The sequence below is a fragment of the Ovis canadensis genome, chromosome 4, assembly GCF_042477335.2.
Source record: "Ovis canadensis isolate MfBH-ARS-UI-01 breed Bighorn chromosome 4, ARS-UI_OviCan_v2, whole genome shotgun sequence".
Classification (NCBI taxonomy): domain Eukaryota; kingdom Metazoa; phylum Chordata; class Mammalia; order Artiodactyla; family Bovidae; genus Ovis; species Ovis canadensis.
The window spans coordinates 23,782,263-23,809,729 of NC_091248.1; the positions used below are offsets into that span (position 1 = coordinate 23,782,263).

Consider the following 27,467-nt stretch of genomic DNA (forward strand, 5'->3'; position numbering starts at 1 on the left):
ATTTAAAGTTTTATTTTTAATATCCTTCCTTATGTAACCAGAGAACTTGATCTCAGTATAAAAATAGAACTGTCTTTTTCACTTGACAAATGCTGAAGGAAAACTGCTCCGTTTATTACCTTGTCTTAAAATAGTCATGTCATGTGCCTGTGAAAACAGATACCCCTTAACCTGTTTGTTGGTGATCTCCCACAGTGAAGCTGAAGAGAAAGTGTCTTCAGTCAGAGGACCTTTTCCCATGAAAGTCTCTTATTATTTTGTCTACATGTATTAAATATATAGTTTGCCACCATAGTACCTTTGTTGAATTAAACTATTAGCACAAGAGAGTTTAGTTATTCAGAAGATTAATCAAATAACCTTCTGAATCACCATTTATGGCAGTAAATTTCTTGACACCTGAAGATGTTTGTGCTAAAGACAAAAGAAAGCTTGTAAAAAACACTTTGTCCAGAATAATCCCATTTTTGTTTTGTGTATATATATTTATGAGAGAGCAAGAGGAGGGAAAATGCCTAGAATGCTTAGGCATTAATATGTTAACCATGATTATCTCTGAGTACTAAGATATTTTGGTGGGTGGGTAGGAGCATTTTCTAATTTTTAAAAATAATAATGTATTGCTTGTTAAAAAAGAGAGAGGGAGCTATTAATTCCATTTGGTTGAAAATAGGTTCCTTCTGCTGACTGAAATGAGTGTGGTATGTGTAACTTGAGAAGTTTCTGTCTCTGGAGCAGATATAATAATCAGCAGCCTGAGGTTTTTAACCCTCTGGTGTTGGCAGATGGTGAGATTGTACTGTAGACCTTTATTAAAAACAGGTCTCTGCCTATTTCTGTAATTTAACCACGTAGATCATCACCATTAAGTTCTAGAAACACAAACATTTTTCCTGGTGGAATTTTTGAATTTATTTTAGAATATGTTGTTCAACATGCAAAAAGATATTTTAAAGGTTAAAATACATAAGAGTAACCATGAATAGTATTACCAGCTCAATAACTTGCTTATGATTAGGTATTGTGCACACTTTCTGAAACTTAACTTTTGCATCTCCCTAAAATTTTCTTCTAATTTAGAAGCTACTAGCTTAAAACTTTAGTTATTTGATTTCTTTCAGGTCAGTAAAATGCTGCACATTTTCAAAAACTAGTTGACTGATGAAAATTTTTCAGAAGAAAACTAATTTTATCATTTGAATACAAAAAGCACTTCATTGCAGGTGCTACTGCATATTATTTTTAACAAGATTGTATGAAGTTTTGCTTTTTAAGTCAGATGTTTTGTAGTGTATTTTTCTTTTGTAGACCTAAGTGTTTGCTTTAAAAAGATTAAACATTTTAATGAATGTTTCCTTACCTGTACAGGTATGCACTCCAGAAAGCTAATAACAGACTTCTGAAGATCCTCTTAGAAGTGGTAAAGACAACAGCAGCTGTTGAAGAAACAATTGGTCGCCACGTCCTGGGCATTTTAGATAGATCTAGTAAAGGCCAGGCTTCTGCCAGCCTGATTCGGAGGTCAGAAGCAGAGCCACCAATAAAGTCTTGTGTCCATGAGGAACAGACAGGAGGTGAGTTTTATATGCTGTTGAAACTCATAATTATTTTCAGTAAATCTTGCTGAGTTCAAGCACATTACTAGTGCTAAAAATATAGAAGAAAGAATATTATTTTCTAATAAAAATCCTTCAAACACAAATATACTAGAGCTAATCTCAAAACACCATTATTGTTTAGCATTTGCAGATAGGTGTCTTAGAGTTGTCATTACACATACTCAGGGTTATTATTGTGCTACATAAATCAAAGGCTGTTTAATTTCACTGCCAATAAAAGAAAAATTTCATATCACCACTCAAGACTCTTACCAATATTTACATGGTATAAGTAATGTCCTGAAACCACCCTCTAAAGGGGAAAGTTCTTGTCATATGGGGAAAGATAGGGTCTGGACACTTGGACCAGACGATCAAGGCCTTCCTTCACTGCCATTCCATACCCAAGAACTTTTCCCTAGTTGGAGACCAGTCATCTAAAAATCAAAATGCCAGTTATGCAGTTTTTGAGAACATTCTATTTTAAGTTTCGGGCTTCCCTGGTAGTTCAGAGGTTAAAGCATCTGCCTGCAATGCGGGAGACCTCGGTTTGATCCCTGGGTTGGGAAGATCCCCTGGAGAAGGAAATGGCAACCCACTCCAGTGTTCTTGCCTGGAGAATCCCATGGACGGAGGAGCCTGGTGGGCTACAGAGTTGGACACGACTGAGCGACTTCACTTCACTGTTTTAAATTTCATGTGGAAAAATGAGAAGAAATTATCCCACTTAGGGAAACTTTGCTTAATTATAGTCCGGCTACTTAATGTTTCTAATGCAGAGAAAAGCTTGATTTGGAGTTTTAACTAAAATTGATTTTAAAAACTTAACTTGAATTCAAAGATAATTTTAAAAACTACTTTTAGTGAAGTTAGAGGTGAAATGATACTGTAACTTTAAATTTTCTTTTCATTTGTTTCAAACTTTGTAGAAATGTTTTTTTTTATTTCACTGTTGGTTAAGCTCTCGATCAAGGGCTGTTTTCTGCATATGAATCTTGATGTATAGAGAAGAATTAGGTAAAATATGTTGATCTCATTGTAAAAGTATTTATCAAATCATGCTTTTTAAAAAACAATCATTTCATAAGCTAGTTTCACCTAACCATCTGGGCAAAGGGCATTTTGCTGTAAGAACTCCGCCATATCCAAAAGACACACTGAGGAATGTTCACTACATGACAGGAAGTTTTTTGTGTGTTAGCAGTTCTCCTAGACATTTCTTAAAGTGGTTGCTGAGGTGTTTGGCAAACGACATTTCCTAAAAGATAGCAAACTCATCTCCAGAGCAGTGCTCCCATAGTTCTGAAAAGAAATAGCTTAGTAATTTGACTCATGTGTAGAGGATTGTGTTTCCATTGCTTTTCTGTGAAAAAGCAGCCCTAAAAGGACATCTGACCAGCTGGCCTGCTTTCTTGCATATATATGAAGTTGCCCAGTCCTGTCCAGCTCTTTGCAACCCCATGTACTATGCCCACCAGGCTCCTCCATCTGTCCATGGGATTTTCCAGGCAAGAATACTGGAGTGGGTTGCCATTGCTTTCTCCAGGGGGATCTTCCCAACCCAGGGATCGAATCCAGGTCTCCCACATTGTAGGCAGATGCTTTTACCGTCTGAACCACCAGGGAAGTCACTTTCTTGCATAGTCCTCTAAATCTCTAAATATAAATTAAATATATCTAGCTACTATTTTAAGATATCCAATAATAGTTTTTCAGTATAAGTAGTTTTATCAGTTCACTTTTACAAACATTTATTGAAAAGTTTATTGGTTTTTTTTTTGCTCTCTGCTTCACAATTCTCAGTCTAGTGAAGAAGGTACAGAAATTTCTATTCAAGGCAAAATAAAATCATGGTACTTAATGTTTTACTTAATACCATTTTCTACATGTTTGAATCGATTAAGTCTTTTAAAATAAATATTTAAGTATTTAATTATCAATAGATTTTGAATGAATAGTACTAAGATACAAGAGAAAAAATTAGACCCACTGTTAAGAAATATGGTATAAAGACTGTTAAAGCAGAGATAAGAATTTTACTGGTGTTAGAATGTATAATTTCCATTTAATCAGTTCTTATGTTATTGTGTTGGCAATGATATGGTAGTCTTAGTAACAAAATTAGGAAGATCACTAGTATCATTTTGGGGTACTTAGATTCACTTTACATCTTGAAGGAAATACTGAATTTAAAGAATTTATCATTTAAAACCGAAGAAAGTACAGTCTTTAAAATACTGATACCATGTTCCATATATAAGATTGTTTTCTGGTGTTTCTTTATATGTTTAATGGGAGTATTATTGTAAAAACTAAAATGAACTTCTAAAATAGTTCTTTTGTATCTTATTTAATATAACAAAAGTTCAGTTTTAATCTGATTATAAGACAACTGGTGGTGGTGGTTTGGTTGCCAAGTCGTGTCTGACTCTTCTGAGTCCATGGACTGTAGCCTACTGGGCTCCTCTGACCGTGGAATTCTCCAGGCAAGAATACTGGAGCGGGTTGCCATTCCTTCTCCATAAAGCAACTCTTGCTCTTCAGTTTTTATATATGACTTTTTGTTGTGGGTAGTAGCACTTGTAATCTCTTTGTAGTTCTCAAGTCTAAACTTGTTTAGATTTTAAGCGTGTGTGGACTTGTTCTCTCTCTAAAAAAAAATAATAATTGACTTGCTAATGTTTGCTTCCTCATAAGAAAGTGAAGGGAAATTTTGAGCCATTGTGGAATTGCTTGAACTTGAGTGAATATTAGACTAGTTCATAAAAATGAGTTTCCTTAGGTATTGAAAGAAAATGTCCTGTAGGCCTACACTGTGATTGATGGTTCAGTGGTAAAATACCTATACCTCCCCCTTAGAAGACCAGGGACTGAATCTTATTTGCTGCAGCTGTTTTTTTTGGAGCAATGCAATGTTATAGCAGGAATACTGGATTAGTAATGAGAAGGTCCTTCTTCTAGCTCACTGTGGCCCTGGGCAAGCCTCTTACTCTCCTGAGGCTTCTAGTTTAGTCATCTGTCAGGTACAAAAGTCAGACTAGAGCCAGGGGTTTCCAGGTGGAGCCCTAGATATCTTCAGGCCAGGGCAGGGGACTGCTCTATCCTATCACAGGCCCTGCTTAAACTGAGACGCTGACTGCTATCTCTATAGAATGAACATGGTATAATCCACAGAATGAATGGCTAAAGACTTTTTGGATAACTATCGTCTACCATGTTTCAGGTGGAGGTCTGAGTGGTTGGCCAGTCTGAAATCATGATTCTGTTCATCAAATTGGTCATTCTGAGAATTCTACTGGCGTTTAATAAAATTGCCGTGCCAATTTATATCTTTCCTTCCAAAGACTATTTATTATAAATACAAGTTTGATATTGTTCTCATTCCTTTATTTCATTGGAATAAACAAAGTTCTGTGTCTTCATTGGAACAGATTGAGATTATCTATGTGTGTTTATATCTTCAAAATGTCATCAGTAAAGTACATTAAGCTGGTTCACATCTATTAGGTACTTTAATGTATTTTTTATTAGCCGTTAAAAAATTAACATTTAGTGGCTTTTTATAAGCCACTTTTTTAATATATCCTTTGTATTTTGTTTGAGAGTTGCTCCAGTATTATATATAGTATCTTCAGTTTTTTTCCTTACAATTGATTCCTTCTTTATACCATAAAACTTGCTGGTGTCTTCATAATATTACAGAGAAAATGATTTTTCTCAACTTTGCCCTCTCCTGAAGATAAAGCACAACAAACACTATGAGAGATCAAACCAACACTGGCTTCTAACAGTTTGGGTTTCTGTTTGTATAGTATTAAAGCTACTTTCCCTGTGAACAACAGTAACCTTCCAATTGACAAATCCAGTGGCATCTCAGTTCTTGTCCTGTTTGACTTTCTAGACAAACAGGATTATTGAAGTCTCTTTTTAAAATGTTGTCTCCTTGTCTTCTGGAATATCTTGCTCCTGTCTTTCTGTGAATTTTTTTTACAGAGATCTTTTGTTGGCTTATTCTATTCAGAGATGCCAACTATTTGTCCTTCTCTCACTAAATATTGCTCCTAGAGTAAATGTGTCTTCTTACAAGGTTCACCTCTCACCTTTCTACAGTTGAGTTCAGTGTCTCAGTCGTGTCCGACTCTTTGCGACCCCAAGAACCACAGCACGCCAGGCCTCCCTGTCCATCACCAACTCCCGGAGTCCACCCAAACCGATGTCCATCAACTCAGTGATGCCATCCAACCATCTCATCCTCTGTCATCCACTTCTCCTCCTGCCCTCAATCTTTCCCAGCATCAGGGTCTTTTCAAATGAGTCAAGTCTTCACATCAGGTAGCCAAAGTATTGGCGTTTCAGCTTGAACGTCAGTCCCTCCAGTGAACATCCAGGACTGATCTCCCTAAGGATGGACTGGTTGGATCTCCTTGCAGTCCAAGGGACTCTTAAGAGTTTTCTCCACCAGTTCAAAAGCATCAGTTCTTAAGCGCTCAGCTTTCTTTATAGTCTAACTCTCACATCCATACATGACCACTGGAAAAACCATAGCCTTGACTAGATGGACCTTTGTTGGCAAAGTAATGTCACTGCTTTTTAATATGCTATCTAGATTGGTCATAACTTCCCTTCCAAGGAGCAAGAATCTTTTAATTTCATGGCTGCAATCACCACCTGTGGTGATTTTTGAGCCTAGAAAAATAAAGTTAGCCACTGTGTCCATTGTTTCCCAATCTATTTGCCATGAAGTGGAGGTCAAGAAATACCTGGAGTAACAGACAGATTTGGCCTTGGAGTACAGAATGAAGCAGGGCAAAGGCTATTAGAGTTCTGCCGAGAGAACGCACTGGTCATAGCAAAAACCCTCTTCCAACAACACAAGAGGAGACTCTGCACATGGACATCACCAGATGGTCAACACCGAAATCAGATTGATTATATTCTTTGCAGCCGAGATGGAGAAGCTCTACACAGTCAGCAAAAACAACACCGGGAGCTGACTGTGGCTCAGATCATGAACTCCTTATTGCCAAATTCAGACTGAAATTGAAGAAAGTGGAGAAAACCACTAGACCATTCAGGTATGACCTAAATCAAAAACCCTTATGACTATTCAGTGAAAGGGAGAAATAGATTTAAGTGACTAGATCTTAGATCTCATAGACAGAGTGCCTGATGAACTATGGATGGAGGTTCATGACACTGTACAGGAGACAGGAATCAAGACCATCCCCAAGAAAAAGAAATATAAAAAGGCAAAATGGCCATCTGAGGAGGCCTTACAAATAGCTGTGAAAAGAAGAGAAGCGAAAAGCAAAGGAGAAAAGGAAAGATATACCCATTTGAATGCAGAGTTCCAAAGAATAGCAAGAAGAGATAAGAAAGCCTTTTTCAGCAATCATGCAAAGAAATAGAGGAAAACAACAGAATGGGGAAGACTAGAAATCTCTTCAAGAAAATTAGAGATACCAGGGAACATTTCATGAAATGATGGGCTCAGTAAAGGACAGAAATGGTATGGACCTAACAGAAGCAGAAGATATTAAGAAGAGTTGGCGAGAATACACAGAAGAACTGTACAAAAAGATCTTCACGACCCAGATAATCACCATGGTGTGATTACTCACCTAGAGCCAGACGTCCTGGAAAGTGAAGTCAAGTGGGCCTTAGGAAGCATCACTATGAACAAAGCTAGTGAAGGTGATGGAATTCCAGTTGAGCTATTTCAAATCCTGAAAGATGATGCTGTGAAAGTGCTGCACTCAATATGCCAGCAAATTTGGAAAACTCAGCAGTGGCCACAGGACTCGAAAAGGTCCGTTTTCATTCCAATCCCAAAGAAAGGCAATGCCAAAGAATGCTCAAACTACCGCACAATTGCACTCATCTCACACACTAGTAAAGTAATGCTCAAAATTCTCCAAGCCAGGCTTCAGCAATACATGAACCGTGAACTTCCAGACGTTCAAGCTGGTTTTAGAAAAGGCAGAGGAACCAGAGATCATATTGCCAATATCTGCTGGATCATGGAAAAAGCAAGAGAGTTCCAGAAAAACATCTCTTTCTGCTTTATTGACTATGCCAAAGCCTTTGACTGAGTGGATCGCAACAAACTGTGGAGAATTCTTCAAGAGATGGGAATACCAGAGCACCTGACCTGCCTCTTGAGAAACCTCTATGCAGGTCAGAAAGCAACGGTTAGAACTGGACATGGAACAACAGACTGGTTACAAATAGGAAAAGGAGTATGTCAAGGCTTATGTCAAGGAGTATGTCAATGAGTATATCGTCACCCTCCTTGTTTAACTTATATGCCGAGTTCATCATGAGAAACGCTGGGCTGGATGGAGCACAAGGTGGAATCAAGATTTCTGGGAGAAATATCAATAACCTCAGATATGCAGATAACACCACCCTTATGGCAGAAAGTGAGGAAGAATTAAAGAGCCTGTTGATGAAAGTGAAAGAGGAGAGTGAAAAAGTTGGCTTAAAGCTCAACATTCAGAAAAATAAGATTATGGCACCTTTCTACAAATGACTCCCAAATTTCCAAAAGTTAACGTGTCTCCTCCATGTAGCCCATCAGCACTTCAGACTAATCCTTTTTCATGCTTACTATACACACTTTCTCCTGGTTTTTTAGTATTTCTCTTAAGACTGTTCTGTCATCTGAGAGTCATCTTAGGTGGAAAAACCCAGTCATCGTTTACTGCTTTCCTTTCTTCCTTGTCTTACACATTCCATTTTTTCCAACTTGTAGCCAGCCCTCGTCTATCTTTATCGTTTCTCATCTGGAGAATTGAAATAGCTCTCTAACCAGACTCTTCTTTTCTAACCCCTCCTTCTGCATTGATACAGTTTGCTTCCTGATTTATAGAATTGATAGTGATAGTGAAGTCACTCAGTCGTGTCCGACTCTTAGCGACCCCATGGACTGCAGCCTACCAGGTTCCTCTGTCCATGGGATTTTCCAAGCAAGAGTACTGGAGTGGGGTGTCATTTCCTTCTCCAGGGGTTCTTCCCGATCCCGGGATCGAACCCAGATCTCCTGCATTGTAGGCAGACGCTTTACCATCTGAGCCACCAGGGAAGTCAACTATTTACTTCCCCATTATGTATAACAAAGCCCCCAGTTTCTTAAAACTTAAAGCCATTCACAACTTGGATCCACCCTGCTTTGAGCTACCTTTTCTCAGTTCTCTGTCCTAACCTCATTCTTGCTTCTCCACATTCTCTGACTCCACAAAGCCTTGACTTATCATCATATCAGACCATCATCTTACCTCAGATTTGTTAAATTCTCTGTATCCATTAAAAGAAAATGTCACTAGAATGCATTTAATTCCTCAGCTAAAGATGTGATATATGTATTTTTAGTTTGAACACCAATTGTAATATTTCATATCATTCATTTTTTAGGCTACATTAATTTTATTTAGTGACTTTGTAATATACATTGTACAATAGCTGAACTCATTTTGAATTCTAAGGTCATTTTGAACTCATGAGTATTTATAAACTTAGTCCCTATTATCAATACATTCACATTTTATTTGATCACCGCTTCCTTTGCAGTGTCATGAATCTCTGTCCATAGTTCTTTCGGCACTCTGTCTATCAGATCTAATCCCTTGAATCTATTTGTCTCTTCCCCTGTATAGTCGTAAGGGATTTGATTTAGATCATACCTGAATGGTCTAGTGGTTTTCTGTACTTTCTTCAATTTAAATACGAATTTTGCAATATGGAGTTCATGATCTGAGCCGCAGTCAGCTTTGTTTTTGCTAACTGTGTAGAGCTTCTCCATCTCGGCTGCAAAGAATAAAATCAGTCTGATTTCGGTGTCGACCATCTGATGATGTCCATGTGTAGAGTCTTCTCTTGTGTTGTTGGAAGAGGGTGTTTGCAATGACCAGTGTGTTCTCTTGGGAAATCTCTGTAGCCTTTGCCCTGCTTCATTTTGCACTGCAAGGCCAAACTTGCCTGTTACTCCAGGTATCTCTTGATTTCCTACTTTAAATGCTATTGAAGTGTTGCATCAGTTTGCCAGCAAATTTGGAAAACCCACCAGTGGCCACAGGGCTAGAAAAGGTCAGTTTTCACTCCAGTCCAAAAGAAAGGCAATGCCAAAGAATGTTCAAACTACCACACCATTGCACTCACCTCACATGCTAGCAGTGTAATGCTCAAAATTCTCCAAGTGAGGCTTCAACAGTAGATGAACCAAGAACTGGTTCAAGCTCGATTTAGAAAAAGCAGAGGAACCAGAGATCCAATTGCCAGCATCCGTTGGATCATAGAAAAAGAAAGAGAGTTCCAGAAAAACATCTACTTCTGCTTTATTGACTACACCAAAGCGTTTGACGGTGGATCACAACAAACTGTGGAAAATTCTTCCAAGAGATGGGAATACCAGACCAACTGACCTGCCTCATGAGAAATCTGTATGCAGGTCAAGAAGCAACAGATAGAACCAGACATAGAACAACGAACTGGTTCCAAATTGAGAAATGAGTTTTTCAAGGCTGTGTATTGTCACCCTGCTTATTTAACTTACATGCAGAGTACATCATGTAAAATGCTGGGCTGGATGAAGCACAAGCTGGAATCAAGCTTGCTGGGAGAAATACCAGTAACCTCAGATACGCAGATGACACCACCCTTATGGCAGAAACTGAAAATGATCTAAAGAGCCTCTTGATGAAAGTGAAAGAGGAGAGTGAAAAGGCTGGCTTAAAACTCAGCATTCAAGAGATGAAGATCATGGCATCTGGTCCCATCCCTTCATGGGAAATAGATGGGGAAACAGTGACAGTCTTTATTTTCTTGGGCTCCAAAATCACTGCAGATGGCGACTGCAACCATGAAGTTAGAAATAAACTAACTTCTAACTTGCTAACTTTTGCCGAGCGACTGAGCACACAGCACCGGTAATGGCAAGAGTCAGACACAACTTGGTGACTACACCACCACCACTACATAACAGCAAACATTTTCAGTCATTTTCTGGGATACAGTTTTGGATTCTTCAGCTAGTGACTTATACAGAAGAGGTGCTTAGAGAATGTTGAATTGTGCTGATTTCAGATCTTGTATCTGAAACTGCATCTGATATTTTTACTGCGTGAGATTGAGAGACTTCCATATGGCACCAGCTACTTTAGCAAAACATTTTAAAGAATAGCTCTTAATCTCCTGGGTGATTGTATCAAACTGAGTATTTACTCCAAGTACCTTGGAAATTAAAATTGCTTCTGCTTTTAATTTGTTGACTTTGCAGTTACTGATAAATACGTGCTACATGTTAATAAAAGAATAGATAGTTCCTCTTCAGGGAATTTCATTGTTGGATTGTAGCAAGCTACCAGAGATGAGTACAGTATTCCATGGAAGTGATAAATAACCTGTGCTTTTATTTCAGTTTAGAGAAAACACTTCCAGAGCTTTATCTCTGCCCATGTAAACTCAGTTTTCTTTATATAAGAAAAAAGACTGGCGTGGAAACACAAGGCCACAGTTTAAATTGGAACTGTGTATTAGTCTAACCTCTTCCTGGTATGCGTGCTACATGCGCAGTTGCTTCAGTCGTGTCTGAACCTTTGCAACCCTGTGGACCCATAGCCCTCCAGCTTCCTCTGCCCATGGGATGCTCCAGGCGTGAGTACTGGAGGGGGTTGCCTTGCCCTCCTCCAGGGGGTCTTCCTGAACCCATGTCTCCTGTGTCTCCTGCATTGCAGGCAGATTTTTTACCCACTGAGCCACCTGGGAGTAGCCAGTTACAAAAAGGTCTTAGTGCCTTTTACTGTCTAGCCAAGCAGGTGATGCTGCCCAGGATCGTACTCAGAAATCAGAATGTTTTCTCTATACAGAATCAAGCACTTCGTCTTTCCATATACTTGGATTATCCCATTACACAGTGTTTTCCTTTTATGTTGTTGTTTAAATATTTGTTTTCTCATTATACTTGTGTGTAATGCCCTTGAGGGTAGGAACCACATCTTGCCACCTATACATCTGCATTACTTAGTAAACCCTACACGGTGGGCATTTAGTAAATATCTATTGAAAGGTATTTTAAGATTTTTTTATCAAAGGAAAACTACTAACTCTCAAGTATTAATTTATGCAAAGCTCTATTAGTATAGCATTATTCTTCCCATTCTTATACCTGGTAGGTCATCAAATAATACTATGTTCTTAATTTGCCTATTTTGTTTTGTTACAGTGTTATCTTAATAACACTTTCTTTCCAGTGATTTCAAGTTTTAATTTGATTTTATTTTGTAATTTTTGTTTTTTTACTAAAATGATTCCTTGTAATTGATTTATACCTTCAAAATAATTCTGATTACAGATGAATCTATACCCTCTTACTCTGGAAGCGACATACCAAGAAGCGACAGTAGCATGTGGTGCAAAGCGGCTGAGGAAGGGACAGAGCTGTCACAGCGGCTCGTGAGGAGCGGCTTCACTGGGCCCGAGATAGACCCTGAGAATGAAGAACTCATGCTGAATATCAGCTCTCGACTACAAGCAGCAGTTGAAAAACTCCTGGAAGCCATAAGTGAAACCAGTAGTCAGGTAACCTCCTTATCTTGATAGTACACACCGAGTTGGAAGTAGGTTTTCTTTTAAGCTCAGGAACTACGGCTAAATGTTTTCGCTCCTCTGTCTCACAGGAATCTAGTTTGATTCCCCTTTAATAATTTGTAGTTTTTGTGACAACCAATACTGGTAACACTAGTCTTGTTTTCAGATGGTAAGGGTTAATATAATATACTGATGGAATCTTAAATTCTAAGATTCAGTGTTTTAATTTTCAGATTTTTCTAGACTCTTACTACACATTACCTTTTTGACATCAAAAGCGGTTTTAACTTTACCATTGTATGAAATATTCCATTATAATATATATATTTATTTGAAGGAATAGTATAAGGAATCTCTAAAATAAACCGTCTGCTCACACATGTCATAACATTACTGTGGTATACAACAAATCAAGCCCACAGCTCCTTCATGATCTTTGCATTCTTTTCACAAATATGATTAGAATACCTCTCTTTACTACCTTTGTAGGTAATTAGAATGAGGGGCAGTTTCTACCTTAAAGTATTATTTTCATAGAACTTTTAAGAATATATACCACTGTATTTATACCTTAACTTGCAGTTTCTTCTGTCTATAAAATGTTTACACCCTGTATAAGTGTCTCTTAAGTACTTTATGCAGAATTTTAAAAATTATTTGCTGTTTTAAAATGAAGAAATTTCACTTATTTTTTAAATATTTAATTTACCTGTAGAATCATAGCTGTCTTGTCAATCAGATGAGTGCCTCATTGGCATCAGCTGCAGGGCCAGTGTTGTTAACATTTTTTCACTTATATCTTTATTCAGCATGTTCTAAATCCATGTGCATTTCAAACAAAAGGTGAGAAGTTGAAAGGATATGTTTGATCTCTTGTTTCTGCTGATGTCTGGGCTCCATTGATGCCACTTTTTTCCTTCAAGAAATCATTCTGCAGCAGCATTGACTGTTAGATGTATCAAGTTTGACAAATATTGTTGTATATATATATATATATTTTTTTTTTCTGATTTGGATGCCTTTTATTTTTCCTTGCCTAATTGCTTTAAGACTTTCCATACTATGTTGAACAGAAGTTTCACCACTATATTTCAATCAAACACCAGTAATAGTGATTTGATCTCTTATATATTTTTTCTTTTTCTCTTTCTTTCCAACGCTGCTGCCACTTTGGTTTTCATCACTTCTCTCTGCAACAGCCTAACTGATTTCTTTCTTTCTTTCTTTCTTTTTTTTTTTTAAATCTTTAATTCTTACATGCGTTCCCAAACATGACCCCCCCTCCCACGTCCCTCCCCACAACATCTCTCTGGGTCATCCCCATGCACCAGCCCCAAGCATGCTGCACCCTGCGTCAGACATGGACTGGCGATTCAATTCTTACATGATAGTATACATGTTAGAATTCGTTGTATATATTTTAATGCAAGATTCATTTCTTTTTATGTTAAGTCAGTGATTATACACCATTTTTGAGTCATCTCTTATTTGGTGGCCGTTGAAATAATTTGTTAACCACGTACTCTTTGGTTAACATCATTATCAATCCTTTTTTTTTTTTTTTCCCCTTTTGGTAATTTGCTTCTGGCATTAAACTAAGAAGGCATTATCAAAGCAATATATATTTCCAGTGAAATATTTAACCTCTCAATAGTTTTCAGCTATTAGAGTTTTCCTCAGATTCATTCTTCTTTGTTGGAATACAGTCTAAATTTTCTTCTGTGACAGAGTATGGGCTCTATCTTTGAGAGCAGAAGAATCCTAACATTATCACACACTGCAGTGAGAATTTACTGATTGGCCAGTGGAGTATATCATATATCTACTGTTAAACTTCTGGATGGTACCTTGATTGTCTGAACCAACTAAAGTACTCATGTGCAATTAAATAGGTCTCAGAAATGTTTTCATAGATAAATTCTGAAGATATAAATATAGTGTAGAAGAAATTGTTATGTTTGGGTAATTTTTGTTTTTCTGAAGCTTGCTTTACATAAGGACTGAAAAACCTTTATTTCAGTAACTCATAAATTTTCCTGAGCATCCACAAAGAACCAAAAAACATGTGGTATTCCTGAAAACTCAAATCTTTGTATATTTATAATCAGAAAGGATGATGATTTTTTTTAATCTTTATTTTTACTTTATTTTACTTTACAATACTGTATTGGTTTTGCCATACATTGACATGAATCAGCCACGGGTGTACATGAGTTCCCAATCCTGAACCCTCCTCCCACCTCCCATCCCATATTATCTCTCTGGATCATCCCCATGCACCAGCCCCAAGCATCCTGTATCCTGTATCGAACATAGACTTGCGATTCGTTTCTTACATGATAGTAGTATACATGTTTCAGCGCCATTCTCCCAAATCATCCCACCCTCTCCCTCTCCCTCAGAGTCCAAAAGTCCGTTCTATACATCTGTGTCTCTTTTGCTGTCTCGCATACAGGGTTATCATTACCATCTTTCTAAATTCCATATATATGTGTTAATATACTGTATTGGTGTTTTTCTTTCTGGCTTACTTCACTCTGTATAATAGGCTCCAGTTTCATCCATCTCATTAGAACTGATTCAGATGTATTCTTTTTAATGGCTGAGTAATACTCCATTGTGTATATGTACCACAGCTTTCTTATCCATTCATCTGCTGATGGACATCTAGGAAATATACAAGCAACTTACGTAGCTCAATTCCAGAAAAATAAACGACCCAATCAAAAAATGGGCCAAAGAACTAAATAGACATTTCTCCAAAGAAGACATACGGATGGCTAACAAACACATGAAAAGATGCTCAACATCACTCATTATCAGAGAAATGCAAATTAAGACCACAATGAGGTACCATTTCACACCAGTCAGAATGGCTGTGATCCAAAAGTCTGCAAGCAATAAATGCTGGAGAGGGTGTGGAGAAAAGGGAACCCTCTTACACTGTTGGTGGGAATGCAAACTAATACAGCTACTATGGAGCACAGTGTGGAGATTCCTTAAAAAATTGCAAATAGAACTGCCATATGACCCAGCAATCCCACTGCTGGGCATACACACTGAGGAAACCAGAATTGAAAGAGACACATGTACCCTAATGTTCATTACAGCACTGTTTATAGCCAGAACAAGGATGATTATTTACACAAAGAATGATAGGGGTCCCATCTTCATGATAATCAAAATGAGTTATTTTTCATTCTTGACATTCTGAGTGCTGTTAAGGAAATGGCATCAATTAAAACCAGCCTCGCTGTGTTATTAACTTGACAAGACATTAAATTATAATTTTGTATCAAAGAATTATGTTTATTGAATTTTTCATCTCCCTCAGGTGTAGCCAACTCAAGATCGAGCACTGAAATTATGAAACAGCTACAATTTTAAAATACATATTTTCTACTAAGTTTTGATATCTTTTGAAGTCTTTAACAAAATTAATGTAAGTGCTGGATTTGGCTTTCTTTAAGATGCTTATGTGTAAGCCACTTGAACAACACGCTGCTCTACTGAATCAACTGTGCCACTTGGAGCATTTTCAACTGTTGTTTTTCAGCACTTCTAATGCTTGAATGCATATGCATCATAATTATTTATTTATTCTGTGAAAGTTGTGTAGTAGAGATAATTCTGTACTGAATTTCCACATGATCCTTCTTTTTTGTTTTTTTTTTATTATTATTTCAGCTATATTGATATTTAATTTCTGTATTTATCTTTATGCCATGAAAACAGCTGTTAATACTTTTTGTTTTTTGACCGCTATTAAATACTGTGACCTCAGTCTTGAGCTCTGTTAGTACTTTTGCTACTGCCTGATACCCATTGTAATTTATAAACAGTCTGCTGCTGCTGCTAAGTCACTTCAGTTATGTCCGACTTTGTGCGACCCCGTAGACAGCAGCCCACCAAGGCTCCGCCGTCCCTGGGATTCTCCAGGCAAGAACATGAGTGGGTTGCCATTTCCTTCTTCAGTGCATGAAAGTGAAGTCACTGAGTTGTGTCTATAGACAGTCTAGTTAGTGCAATATATTTGGCATTTGACAAGCTCCATGGGTAAATAAACCAGGGTAAATAAATCTGAAGTGATGAGTGGTTGGACTTGTTCTTTCAGGCTACTGAAGAGAAATGTTCCCATAATCCATTAACACTGGCAGCAGAGATCCGCCTGACGCTGTTTCCCAGGCTAAGATTACAGCTTATCAAATAAGCTTATGTGACCAGGGCGGGCCCTTTGAGGCGCATTAGGAGCCTGATTATTCTCAATTTGTTAAGTACTAAAGCAGCGATATGTCATGTAGATTTTTTTGTATCTTCTTAGTTAGAGTATCACTGAATAGAGCACAGAAATTTTGCCTAGATCAATAAGTAGTTCTCAGTGTGCAGTCTCCAAAGCGGCAACACAAGCACCACTAAAGACTTGTTTGAAGTGTAAATTCTCAGGCCCTGCCCGAGCCTTAGTGAATGACGGAGCCCCCAGAACCCGTGTTTTCACAAGTCCCTTAGGTGACACCGATACAGACCAAAGTTTGAGAACCACTGACCTCAGAATTATCATTATCATATCCACATTCTTGCAGAATTCTGAAGTGTTCTACTAACAACCTGTTATATAAAAAAATTGAAGTAGCTGTTAACATTTGATATAAAAATCAGGTATTTCTTAGATGAGTTACATTTTTAAGGCAGTGGGAATGGAAACTTTGAAAATTTTTCTTTAAATTTAGTTCAGTTACTGCTTTTCCATGAGAGCTGTTTAAAGACATTGACTTCATGATATTCTCATTAATAACTAAAATTATTTTTAACATGATGAATATTTTTACCAATCATTTTAACTCCAAAATAATGGATAGTTCTCTTTGTGAAATGACTAGTATTCCATTTCCCTTTTAATGAGGCATTATTTGATTCTTCTTCAGGATGGAATATTTCCCTATTATCTTGTTTTTTTGTGTTTTTTTTTTTTAACTTGTCATAAAAATCTAAAGCAGAGCCGACACTGCTGTGGTGCCTTTTTGCAGTGAAAGAGACTTTCAGGAAAATAGCTCTGCATAGGGTACCCTGAGACTAGAAAAAAGAGAGCAGCATCTGAAAGTTTAGGGTGAGATGAGAACAAGTAAAGCTTACTGGAGGACTTGATGCTTTGAGAAGAGTCGCTTACTCATCATTATTGAGCACCTAGTATATAACAGTTGCTCTTCTGGATACTGGAGGTACAGCATTGAACAAAATGTACAAAGTCTCTAGTCTCATAGAGCTTAGGATACACTGGTGGAGCCTGATGATAAATAAACATTGTATGCCAGATGGTGATACCTGCTGTGAAGAAAACTAAAATAGGGGAGATGGAGCGTGATGGCGGGGAGAACATTTTACATAGGAAAGTTCAGGGTGACCTCTCTGGTAATGTGATAGGCAAGCAGAGACAGCCAGTAGGTAAGTTGGGAAAGCATGTTTCAGGCAAAGGAGTAGTGAGTCTAGGCCCTGAGTGGTCCAGTGCTGGCTCTCTCTATGGTTGGCAGAAGCCCTGCAGCTCAAGCAAGAAGAATGGGAAAAGTATGGGAGCCAAGGTCAGAGTGATGCCTGGGGACTGGATCACAGGGAACTTGGAATTTAATTCATGATGAGATGTGGAGTCTTTGGGTACAATTTTTTAACTTGTTATTTTTAAGTAATTTTACTTTTTATAATTTGTAAAAAATTTTTATTCTTGGCTATACTGGGTCGCTGCAAAGGCTTTTCTCTAGTTGTGGCAAGTAGGAGCTACTGTTTTTGCTGTGCACAGGCTTCTCACAGTGACGCTTTCTCTTGTTGTGGAGCGTGGGCTCTAGGGTGGATGGGCTTCAGTAGTTGCGGCACACGGGCTCAGTACTTGTGATTCCCAGGCTCTAGAGCACAGGCTCAGTGGTTGTGGCTTAGTTGCTGCGTGGTGTGTGAGACCTTCCCTGATCAGGGATTGAACCCGTGTCTCCTGCATTGGCAGGCAGATTCTTTAACCACTGGGCCATCAGGGAAGCCCTTGAAATAATTTTAGACTTAAAAGAAAAGTAGTACCAAGTGTTCCCATGTGCTTTTCACTCAATTTTCCCTAATGTTAACATCTTGTGTAACCATACTGTAATTATCAAAACTTAGAAATGAAAAGTGGTGCATCACTATAAGCTATAAGCTGTTTGGATTTTACCAGTTTTCCCGCTAGCGTCCTTTTCTGTTCTAGGATCTATTCCAGAATCCCACCGTGCATTTATTGTCGCGTCGTCGTCGTCTTCTCCAGACTGACTGTGCCTGAATCTTGCTTTGCCTTGCATGACCTTGACATTTGAGAACTGGCCAATTACTTAGTAGAATGTCCCTTGATTTGATTTTGTCTGACATTTTCTCATGATTCTATGAAGCTTATGCATTTAACAGGAACACCACAGGAGGAATGTGCCCTTCTCTGTGTATCAAAGTTAAAGGCATATGTCTTATTACTAGTGGTGTTATTCTCAATTCCTTGTGGTGTCTGCTGGGTTTCTGCATTCTATTATTACTTTCCCCTTGTAATTAACAGATATTTGGGGGGAGGTACTTTGATACTATGCAGATGTCCTGTTTCTCTTTAAGCTTCCACCCGCTAGTCTTAGCACCCACTGGTAGATCTTGCCTGCACCGTGTTACTGTGATGTTCTAGTGGTGACTTCCTGTCATCAGTCACCGTTCTTCATTTATTGACTGGAATTTTTCTGTAAGAGCTATTTCTTCACTCCCATTTATTTTAACTGACCAGGCCTCGTATGGATTCATAGCTACTGATTTTTTCAGTGGGTTATCTATAATCGAGTACGTGATAGTTGTGTTCTAGCTTTGATGTGAAGAAGTCTTTCAGGTTGGCTCTTGGGCACTCCATGGTGCCTCCTCCTTTGAACATTCACACTATCACAGTCTCCAGCCCATCTTGTATTTTCCCTGCCCCAGCCCCTTCTCCAGGGAAGTTTTATTTCATTAGACGTTCCCTTTATTAGAGGAGGAAACTTTGAAACCAGGACCTGGGTGCTCTATGTGCTTATTGTTAGTAAGGTGTCATGGTCCTCTCAGCACACAGTTTGAAAAAGAGTTTGCATCTGTTTCTTCTCTGTATCTGTTTGTATATATAATAAAAGTATAAGTTCATTCTGATACCTCCAGTTCCCAACTAGTACCACTGCTACCACAGCATTCTTTCTAGCCTTTCCCCTTTCCTTTGTAACTTTGTTCTCCAAAGATGAGAGACCAGGCTCTCATGATCTATAGTAGTTTTACTTATTTGTTACCCATATATACCCATAAAGTAATTTCATACCCATATATACCCATAAAGTAATTTTACAGTTGCTAACTTATACCCCTGGGAAACACAGTTTTACTAACTACAGTACAAAATTTATTTATAGTACTTTTTTTGATAAGATGGTTGGATGGCATCACCAACTCAACAGACATGAGTTTGAGCAAGCTCCGGAAGTCAGTGATAGACAAGGAAGCCTGGTGTGCTGCAGTCCATGAGGTCACAAAGAGTCAAGACATGACTGAGTGACTGAACTGAACTGATTGACTATTTTTGTCTTTAGCCTTACAGTAAAGAAAGTACTATTTTTCAGAGTATTTTAGGTTAAATCTTTTCTCCCTACCCCTGAAGTGTAGGTTTGTTATCCATTTTAATACAGTTGTGATCATTTGTTACAGTTTTTATTCCATTTTGGGTTCCCTGACACTTTAGCTAATTTTTTTTTCAATTTTACATACAGTTAAGTTTCATTTTGTGTGTAGACAGTTCTTTTGGTTGTGACAGATGTGTAGAGTTATGTAACTACCACCACAAACATTATGCAAACTAGTTCCATCTCCACAAAGTTCCCTGGCGCTCCTCCATTCTTTTTCAGGCAGCCCCTCCTCCACCTCCTGCTCTTGACAACTATTAGCTACGTTCTGTCCCTATAACTTTGCCTTTTCCAGTGTGTCATAAATGAAATCATGCATTATGCATTCTTTGGGTCTCCTTTCATTGTCTTAACAAAATGCATGTAGGATTCATCAACGTGTGTTAATAGTTTGTTTCTTTTGAGAGCCAAGGAGTATGAACCACTTTGTTTATCCAGAAGACATGCAGATTGTTTCCAGCTTTGAGTCATTAGATGTTTTTTCAGTAACTGATCTAACTTATATTTTTCAAAAGGATCACTTTGATCACCTTGTTAAATAAAGACTGAGGGGATGGAGGGGTGCAGGGCAGAAGCATAGAAACCAGAGAACTTGCCCAGGCTTATAAGGTGGGTATAAGTTAGAAATTGAAGCCAGGCAGACTGACTTCAGAGACCATGCTCTTGACTGGCACTTTTTTGACCTTTGGAAATGAAAGGAGTGAATCATTCTGTCAGTTAATGCTGACAGGTGAACTTTCACCCAGAGGAGTGGATTCTAAAATCTAATGCAGGTGGTTGAGGGGAGCGCCTTGCTTACTTGACAAGAGCAATTTTAGTGAAGTCAGTCAGTCAGTCAATTTAGTAGCTCAGTTGTGTCCGACTCCTTGCAACCCCATGAACCGCAGCACACCCTGTCCATCACCAACTCCTGGAGTTTGCCCAGACTCATGTCCATTGAGTCGGTGATGCCATCCAGCCATCTCATCCTCTGTCATCCCCTTCTCCTTCAGCCCTCAATCTTTCCCAACATCAGGGTCTTTTCCAGTGAGTCAGCTCTTTGCAACAGGTGGCCAAAGTATTGGAGTTTCAGCTTCAACATCAGTCTTTCCAATGAACACCCAGGACTGATGTCCTTTAGGATGGACTGGTTGGATCTCCTTGCAGTCCAAGGGACTCTCAAGAGTCTTCTCCAACACCACAGTTCAAAAGCATCAATTCTTCGGCGCTCAGCCTTCTTCACAGTCCAACTCTCACATCCATACATGACCACTGGAAAAACCATAGCCTTGACTAGACAGACCTTTGTTGGCAAAGTAATGTCTCTGCTTTTAATATGCTATCTAGGTTGGTCATAACCTTCCTTCCAAGGAGCAAGCGTCTTTTAATTTCATGGCTGCAGTCACCATCTGCAGTGATTTCTGAGCCCAGAAAAATAAAGTCAGCCACTGTTTCCACTGTTTCCCCATCTATTTCCCATGAAGTGATGGGAACAGATGCCATGATCTTTTTGTTCTGAACGTTGAGCTTTAAGCCAACTTTTTCACTCTTCTCTTTCACTTTCATCAAGAGGCCCTTTAGTTCCTCTTCACTTTCTGCCATAAGGGTGGTGTCATCTGCATATCTGAGGTTATTGATATTTCTCCCGGCAATCTTGATTCCAGCTTGTGCTTCATCCAGCCCAGCATTTCTCATGATGTACTCTGCATAGACGTTAAATAAGCAGGGTGACAATATACAACCTTGATGTACTTCTTTTCCTATTTGGAACCAGTCTGTTTTTCCATGTCCAGTTCTAACTGTTGCTTCCTGAGCTGCATATAAGTTTCTCAAGAGGCAGGTCAGGTGGTCTGGTATTCCCATCTCTTGAAGAATTCTCCACAGTTTGTTGTGATCCACACAGTCAAAGGCTTTGGCATAGTCAATAAAGCAGAAAGAGATGTTTTTCTGGAACTCTCTTGCTTTTTCCATGATCCAGTGGATGTTGGCAATTTGATCTCTGGTTCCTCTGCCTTTTCTAAAACCAGCTTGAACATCTGGAATTCACGGTTCACATATTGCTGAAGCCTGGCTTGGAGAATTTTGAGCATTACTTTACTAGCGTGTGAGATGAGTGCAATTGTGTGGTAGTTTGAGCATTCTTTGGGATTGCCTTTCTTTGGGATTCGAATGAAAACAGACCTCTTCCAGTCCTGTGGCCACTGCTGAGTTTTCCAAATTTGCTGGCACACTGAGTGCAGCACTTTGACAGCATCATCTTTCAGGATTTGAAATAGCTCAACTGGAATTCCATCACCTCCACTAGCTTTGTTTGTAGTGATGCCTCTAAGGCCCATTTGACTTCACATTCTAGGATGTCTGACTCTAGGTGAGTGATCACACCATGGTGATTGTCTGTGTCATGAAATCTCTTTTGTACAGTTCTTCTGTGTATTGTTGCCACCTTTTCTTAATATCTTCTGCTTCTGTTAGGTCCATACCATTTGTGTCCTTTATTGAGCCCATTTTTTGCATGAAGTAATGAAGGTGCAATCGTAATTCAAGGGAAAATGAGTCTTTTAAGAAAAAGACTTAGTAGTAGAAACTAAGTGGATAGGTCAAGAAGAAAATGTGTCAAGGGCATCGCATGTTGGCATAAGCCAACATGTGTTTGAGGATAGTGGGTCATTTTGTGTTAAGAGCACCCAGGATGGAATGTGGGCAGCAGAGGGTAGAAGGCTTGCAGCGGTCCGCACAGCATCCCTTGAGGGCTGAGTTGAAAAGTTTTAAGTTTATGCTGAAAAGTGTGGTGAAAAACTGAAATATTTTTGGTAGAAAATACTCTGCAACTTGTTTTTTTACAGGGATTTCCTCTGGTAGCAATGTAGTGGATAGATGGGCTGGGAAAGAGTGAGGAGAGATGCTGAATGTGCAGAAACAGGAGACTCTTAAAATACTCCAAGTGAAGAGGGTAGAAATCAAGGTAGGGCAAGAGGGAAGTGATTTCAAGACTTGTAGGAAGTTGAGTTTGATAGAAATTGGTGTGACTTTGCATGTGGGGGATAAGGAATGGAAGAGGAAAGAAACCACATGTAGATCCTTGACCAGCTGTTATTGATATATTTCATTTACTGAGATGGGTGATACTAAAGAAATGAAGAATGAGTGCAGCTTTAGAGTGCATAGAGGGAAAAGATACTGTCTAGAGTCTAGAGTTTGGGAGACTAGATTAGAAGTTGGCATCACTTTTAAAGACATTTGAAATTATGGTTTTGAAGAGTGTAGAGAACTAAATGTTTGTGCTGGTAGAGTGCTGAGATTTAAAAGGGAATAAAGGTATATCAGTCTACAAAAGAGATTGAGAGAATGAGCAAGGAAAATCAAGAGAATAATGTCCTTGTTTTGTTTTGTTTTTAGAGAATAGTGTCTTAAAAGCCAGGTGAGGAGTGATTTTCTGTAAATGTCAGATACCATGGAAAGGTAATGAAGGCTGAGAATTTACTGTCCATTGGATATTTCAATATAGGTGTCATCAGTGACCTTCATGAGAGCAGTTTTGTGGAGTTGATAGAGGAGGAATTCACAGTTCAGACAGTTACAGAAATGGAGTGAAGAAATAGAGACAGCAATGTTATGACATCTGGCTGTGAAGAAAACAGAACAGTTGAAAGGGGCAGGATGCTTTTTTTACGGTTCAAATGTTTATACTGAGTAACCGTGGAAAAGTAGAAAGTGCAGGTTGGAGGGGATGGGCCTTGTGAAGCCAGATCCTTGGGGTGGGAGAGGATGGAATCCAGAACACAAGGGGAACATGTGACCTTTGGGTCAGAGGGATTAAACTGCCTTTAGGATGGATAGAGAGATTATTGTCTGGGATTGTGGGCTTTTGTTTAGAGTTGGGGAGGAGTTTCAGTGAAAACGCCCGGTAGTATAAGTAAATATTTTCAAATATTCAAGGTTCGTTCGTTCTTTTTTTTTTTTTTTAACTGGCTTGGTTTTATATAACTTTATTGGAAAATCGTAATTAAGCCTTATACTTAGCTTGAAGTTTGGAGGGTGCACTAGGTTTCATGGACTCCCCAGGTGACTCAGACAGTAAAGAATCCACCTGCAATGTGGGAGACCTGGGTTCAATCCCCGGGTTGGCAAGATCCCCTGGAGGAGGGCATGGCAACCCACTCCAGTGTTCTTGCCTGGAGAATCCCATGGACAGAGGAGGCTGGCAGTCTACAGTTCATGGAGTTGCAAAGAGTTGGATATACCTGAGTAACTAACATTTTCACTTTCACTTAGGTTCCATAGATGTATCTTGCTTTAATAAAATAATAAGTAATCATTTTCTTTATGAAGTATCAGGATATCTACCTTTATAGACTGATTTCATAGTATCTGTGAGGAACATTTTACTTTATGTATTAGATTTCACAAGTGATTTGCCCCATGGTATGTCCAAATCCATATAATAATACATTTTCTGGGATGGATTTCACTTCTCTTTTACAGAGACAGGCTACCATACATATATTCAGGCTTGTATTCAGCCTATTATAGTATAGTTCCTATTGGTTAGGATAACTTTGTTTTTGCTTTTTAAGCATTTGTGTTAAAGTGTAGTCTTGTTTGGTTTTGGGTTTTGGCCATGCTGTGCAGCATGTGGGATCTTAGTTCCTTGACCAGGATTGAACCAGCGCCCTCTGCTTTGGGAGCATGGAGTCTGAACCAGTGGACCACCAGGGAGGTCCCAGGTTGGGATAGCTTTTGTTGGACTAGGAGTAAAGAGCTGAGAGATTACTCTCAAGCTGGTAGAAAGTTAATCTCTTTAACCTGGTCTTTATTTAGTAGTCTCTTTGTGGTTCTTCAGAAAAGTTATCTGTGAGACTGGTTTCAGATTCTTGGTTTTTGGGTCAAGTACAAATAGCAATCAGTCTGTTCTGTGGAAATAGTCTTTTAGCAATTAAAGTTTTCTAGAATCCAGAGGTAGTTTAGAGCTGTAAGAGATTATTTACCAAGAGATTCCTTTCAGTGTTAGAAAAAAACAATGAATGAGGGGTTTACTACCAAAGAAAGATTTTTATTATAGGCAACTCTCATGAATTTATAAATAATCATTTTTAGAAGATGGAGCTTAAGGTACATGTTCCTGTATTTTCTCCAAAAAGGAGCCTTTTGCTGAGGATGAAACAGTAGTACTGTTAAGATTTTGTTTTGTCATTTTGTTGTGTCTTAAACATAAGCTGTACTAAAGGGTTGAAATACATTTGCTGTTAGGTGTTGCTCCTGTTGTGTATTTTATCAGCATCAGTCAGGGCTCTGTCAGGGTATTGTAGCCAGGACTTAGCCTCTCTTAAATAACTTAGAAAAATAAAATAAATACAAAGGAGAGCAACAGAAGTGTTTTACAAGTGGAGGGAAATATTTCTGGGGAAAAAAGTTAAATGGCTTGATGTTGTACAATTAAAGTAAAGCTAAACATAACTCTGTTCCACAAATTAATAGCCTTCAAACCTATATTGCAAATCTTGATTACCTGAAACCAGGGAATAATGAGCTAGTCTAGAAAATTAAAAGGGTGGGCTCTTAAAGATTGAAATTATTTGAACTGTTTTTGATTGCAAAAGGTGTTTTGTGCTTTCTAAAATTTCAAGAAAAAGAATATATTATTTGAATTATTCCAATTCAAGTAACCTGTCTGAACATCAATATATGTAATATACCATCCATTAATACGCTGTTTGGGGAAGAGCTGTTTGGCACTCTCTTACAAACATACTGTTATGTGAATTATTTTATTTCAGGGTCACCTTACTGAACATGAATTATGCCATCAGTTAATGTACTCTTGTTGTGAGGGCTGTTTGCCCCATTCTGAGTCATCCTAATTTGCTGCTTTTTTGAGGTTTTTTTCTCCTAGCTTTTCTCTTTTTTCTTTGTAGTTAGTTCTTGCATTGACCTAAATATTTCTATTTATAAAAGGATATGTATTACTTTCAGGGTTGTTGTTGTTTTTTTCTTTGCTTCAAATAAGAGAAAGTGGGCCAGATTATCGAAGTAAACTGTAATTTGCAGAAAGAGCTGAGAAAGAATGTTTTGAAAGGTGTTTGAAATGCTGAGCAAGGATCCAGCCAGTTCATAAAGCTGAAAATCTAGGATATTGATGATTTTGTAACTGCCGAACCCCAAGAAAGTCAGATTTATCTGCACATTAAGGTGTCTTCTCAAAACTTATTGGAACCCTCATATAAGAAGTCATAATAAATAGGGACTTGTCATTACCTTGTCTGGAATTGGTCAGCTGGGGCATAGACCAACCAGTAACACTGAAGAAGCTGAAGCTGCACAGTTCTAAGAAGACTTACAAGACCTTCTAGAACTAACACCCAGAAAAGATGTCCTTTTCATTATAGGGGACTGGAATGCAAAAGTAGGAAGTCAAGAAACACCTGGAGTAACAGGCAAATTTGGCCATCGAGTACAGAATAAAGCAGGGCAAAGCCTAACAGAGTTTTGCCAAGAGAACAGACTGGTCATAACAAACACCCTCTTCCAACAAGAAAAGAGAAGACTCTACACGTGGACATCACCAGATGGTCGACACCGAAATCAGATTGATTATACTCTTTGTGGCCGAAGATGGAGAAGCTCTATTCCGTCAGCAAAAACAAGACCAGGAGCTGACTGTGGCTCAGATCATGAACTCCTTATTGCCAAATTCAGACTGAAATTGAAGAAAGTGGAGAAAACCACTAGACCATTCAGGTATGATCTATATCAAATCCCTTATGACTATACAGTGACAGTGAGAAATAGATTTAAGGGACTAGATCTGATAGAGTGCCTGATAAACTATGAATGGAGGTTTGTGACATTGTACAGGAGACAGGAATCAAGACCATCCCCAAGGAAAAGAAATGGATAAAAGCAAAATGGCTGTCTGAGGAGGCCTTACAAATAGCTGTGAAAAGAAGGGAAGCAAAGGAGAAAAGGAAAGATATAAGCATCTGAATGCAGAGTTCCAAAGAATAGCAAGAAGAGATAAGAAAGCCTTCCTCAGCGATCAATGCAAAGAAAGAGAGGAAAACAACAGAATGGGAAAGACTAGAGATCTCTTCAAGAAAATTAGAGATACCAAAGGAACATTTCATGCAAAGATGGGCTCAGTAAAGGGCAGAAATGGTATGGACCTAACAGAAGCAGAAGATATTAAGAAAAGGTGGCAAGAATACACAGAAAAACTACAAAAAAGATCCTCACAACCCACATAATCATGATGGTGTGATCACTCACCTAGAACCAGACATCTTGGAATGTGAAGTCAAGTGAGCCTTAGGAAGCATCACTATGAACAAAGTTAATGGAGGTGATGGAATTCCAGTTGAGCTATTTCAAATCCTGAAAGATGATCCTGTGAAAGTGTTGCACTCAATATGCCAGCAAATTTGGAAAACTCAGCAGTGACCACAGGACTGGAAAAGGTCCGTTTTCATTCCAATCCCAAAGAAAGGCAATCCCAAAGAATGCTCAAACTACCACACAATTGCACTCATCTCACACACTAGTAAAGTAATGCTCAAAATTCTCCAAGCCAGGCTTCAGCAATATGTGAACCGTGAATTCCAGATGTTCAAGCTGGTTTTAGAAAAGGCAA

The 27,467-nt window shown here is 38.5% G+C and overlaps 1 protein-coding gene across 8 annotated transcripts in view; it reads left to right on the forward strand.

Annotated features, from left to right (window-relative positions):
* The window catches only part of AKAP9 (A-kinase anchoring protein 9), a 172,293-nt gene that overhangs the window by 98,017 nt on the left and 46,809 nt on the right, over positions 1-27,467 (forward strand). For all 8 annotated transcript variants that reach the window (XM_069587353.1, XM_069587359.1, XM_069587350.1 and 5 more), the window contains 2 exons: positions 1,369-1,574; positions 11,947-12,173. In XM_069587353.1, coding sequence (XP_069443454.1) covers positions 1,369-1,574; positions 11,947-12,173 — 433 coding nt within the window. The remainder of the gene's footprint in view (positions 1-1,368; positions 1,575-11,946; positions 12,174-27,467) is intronic.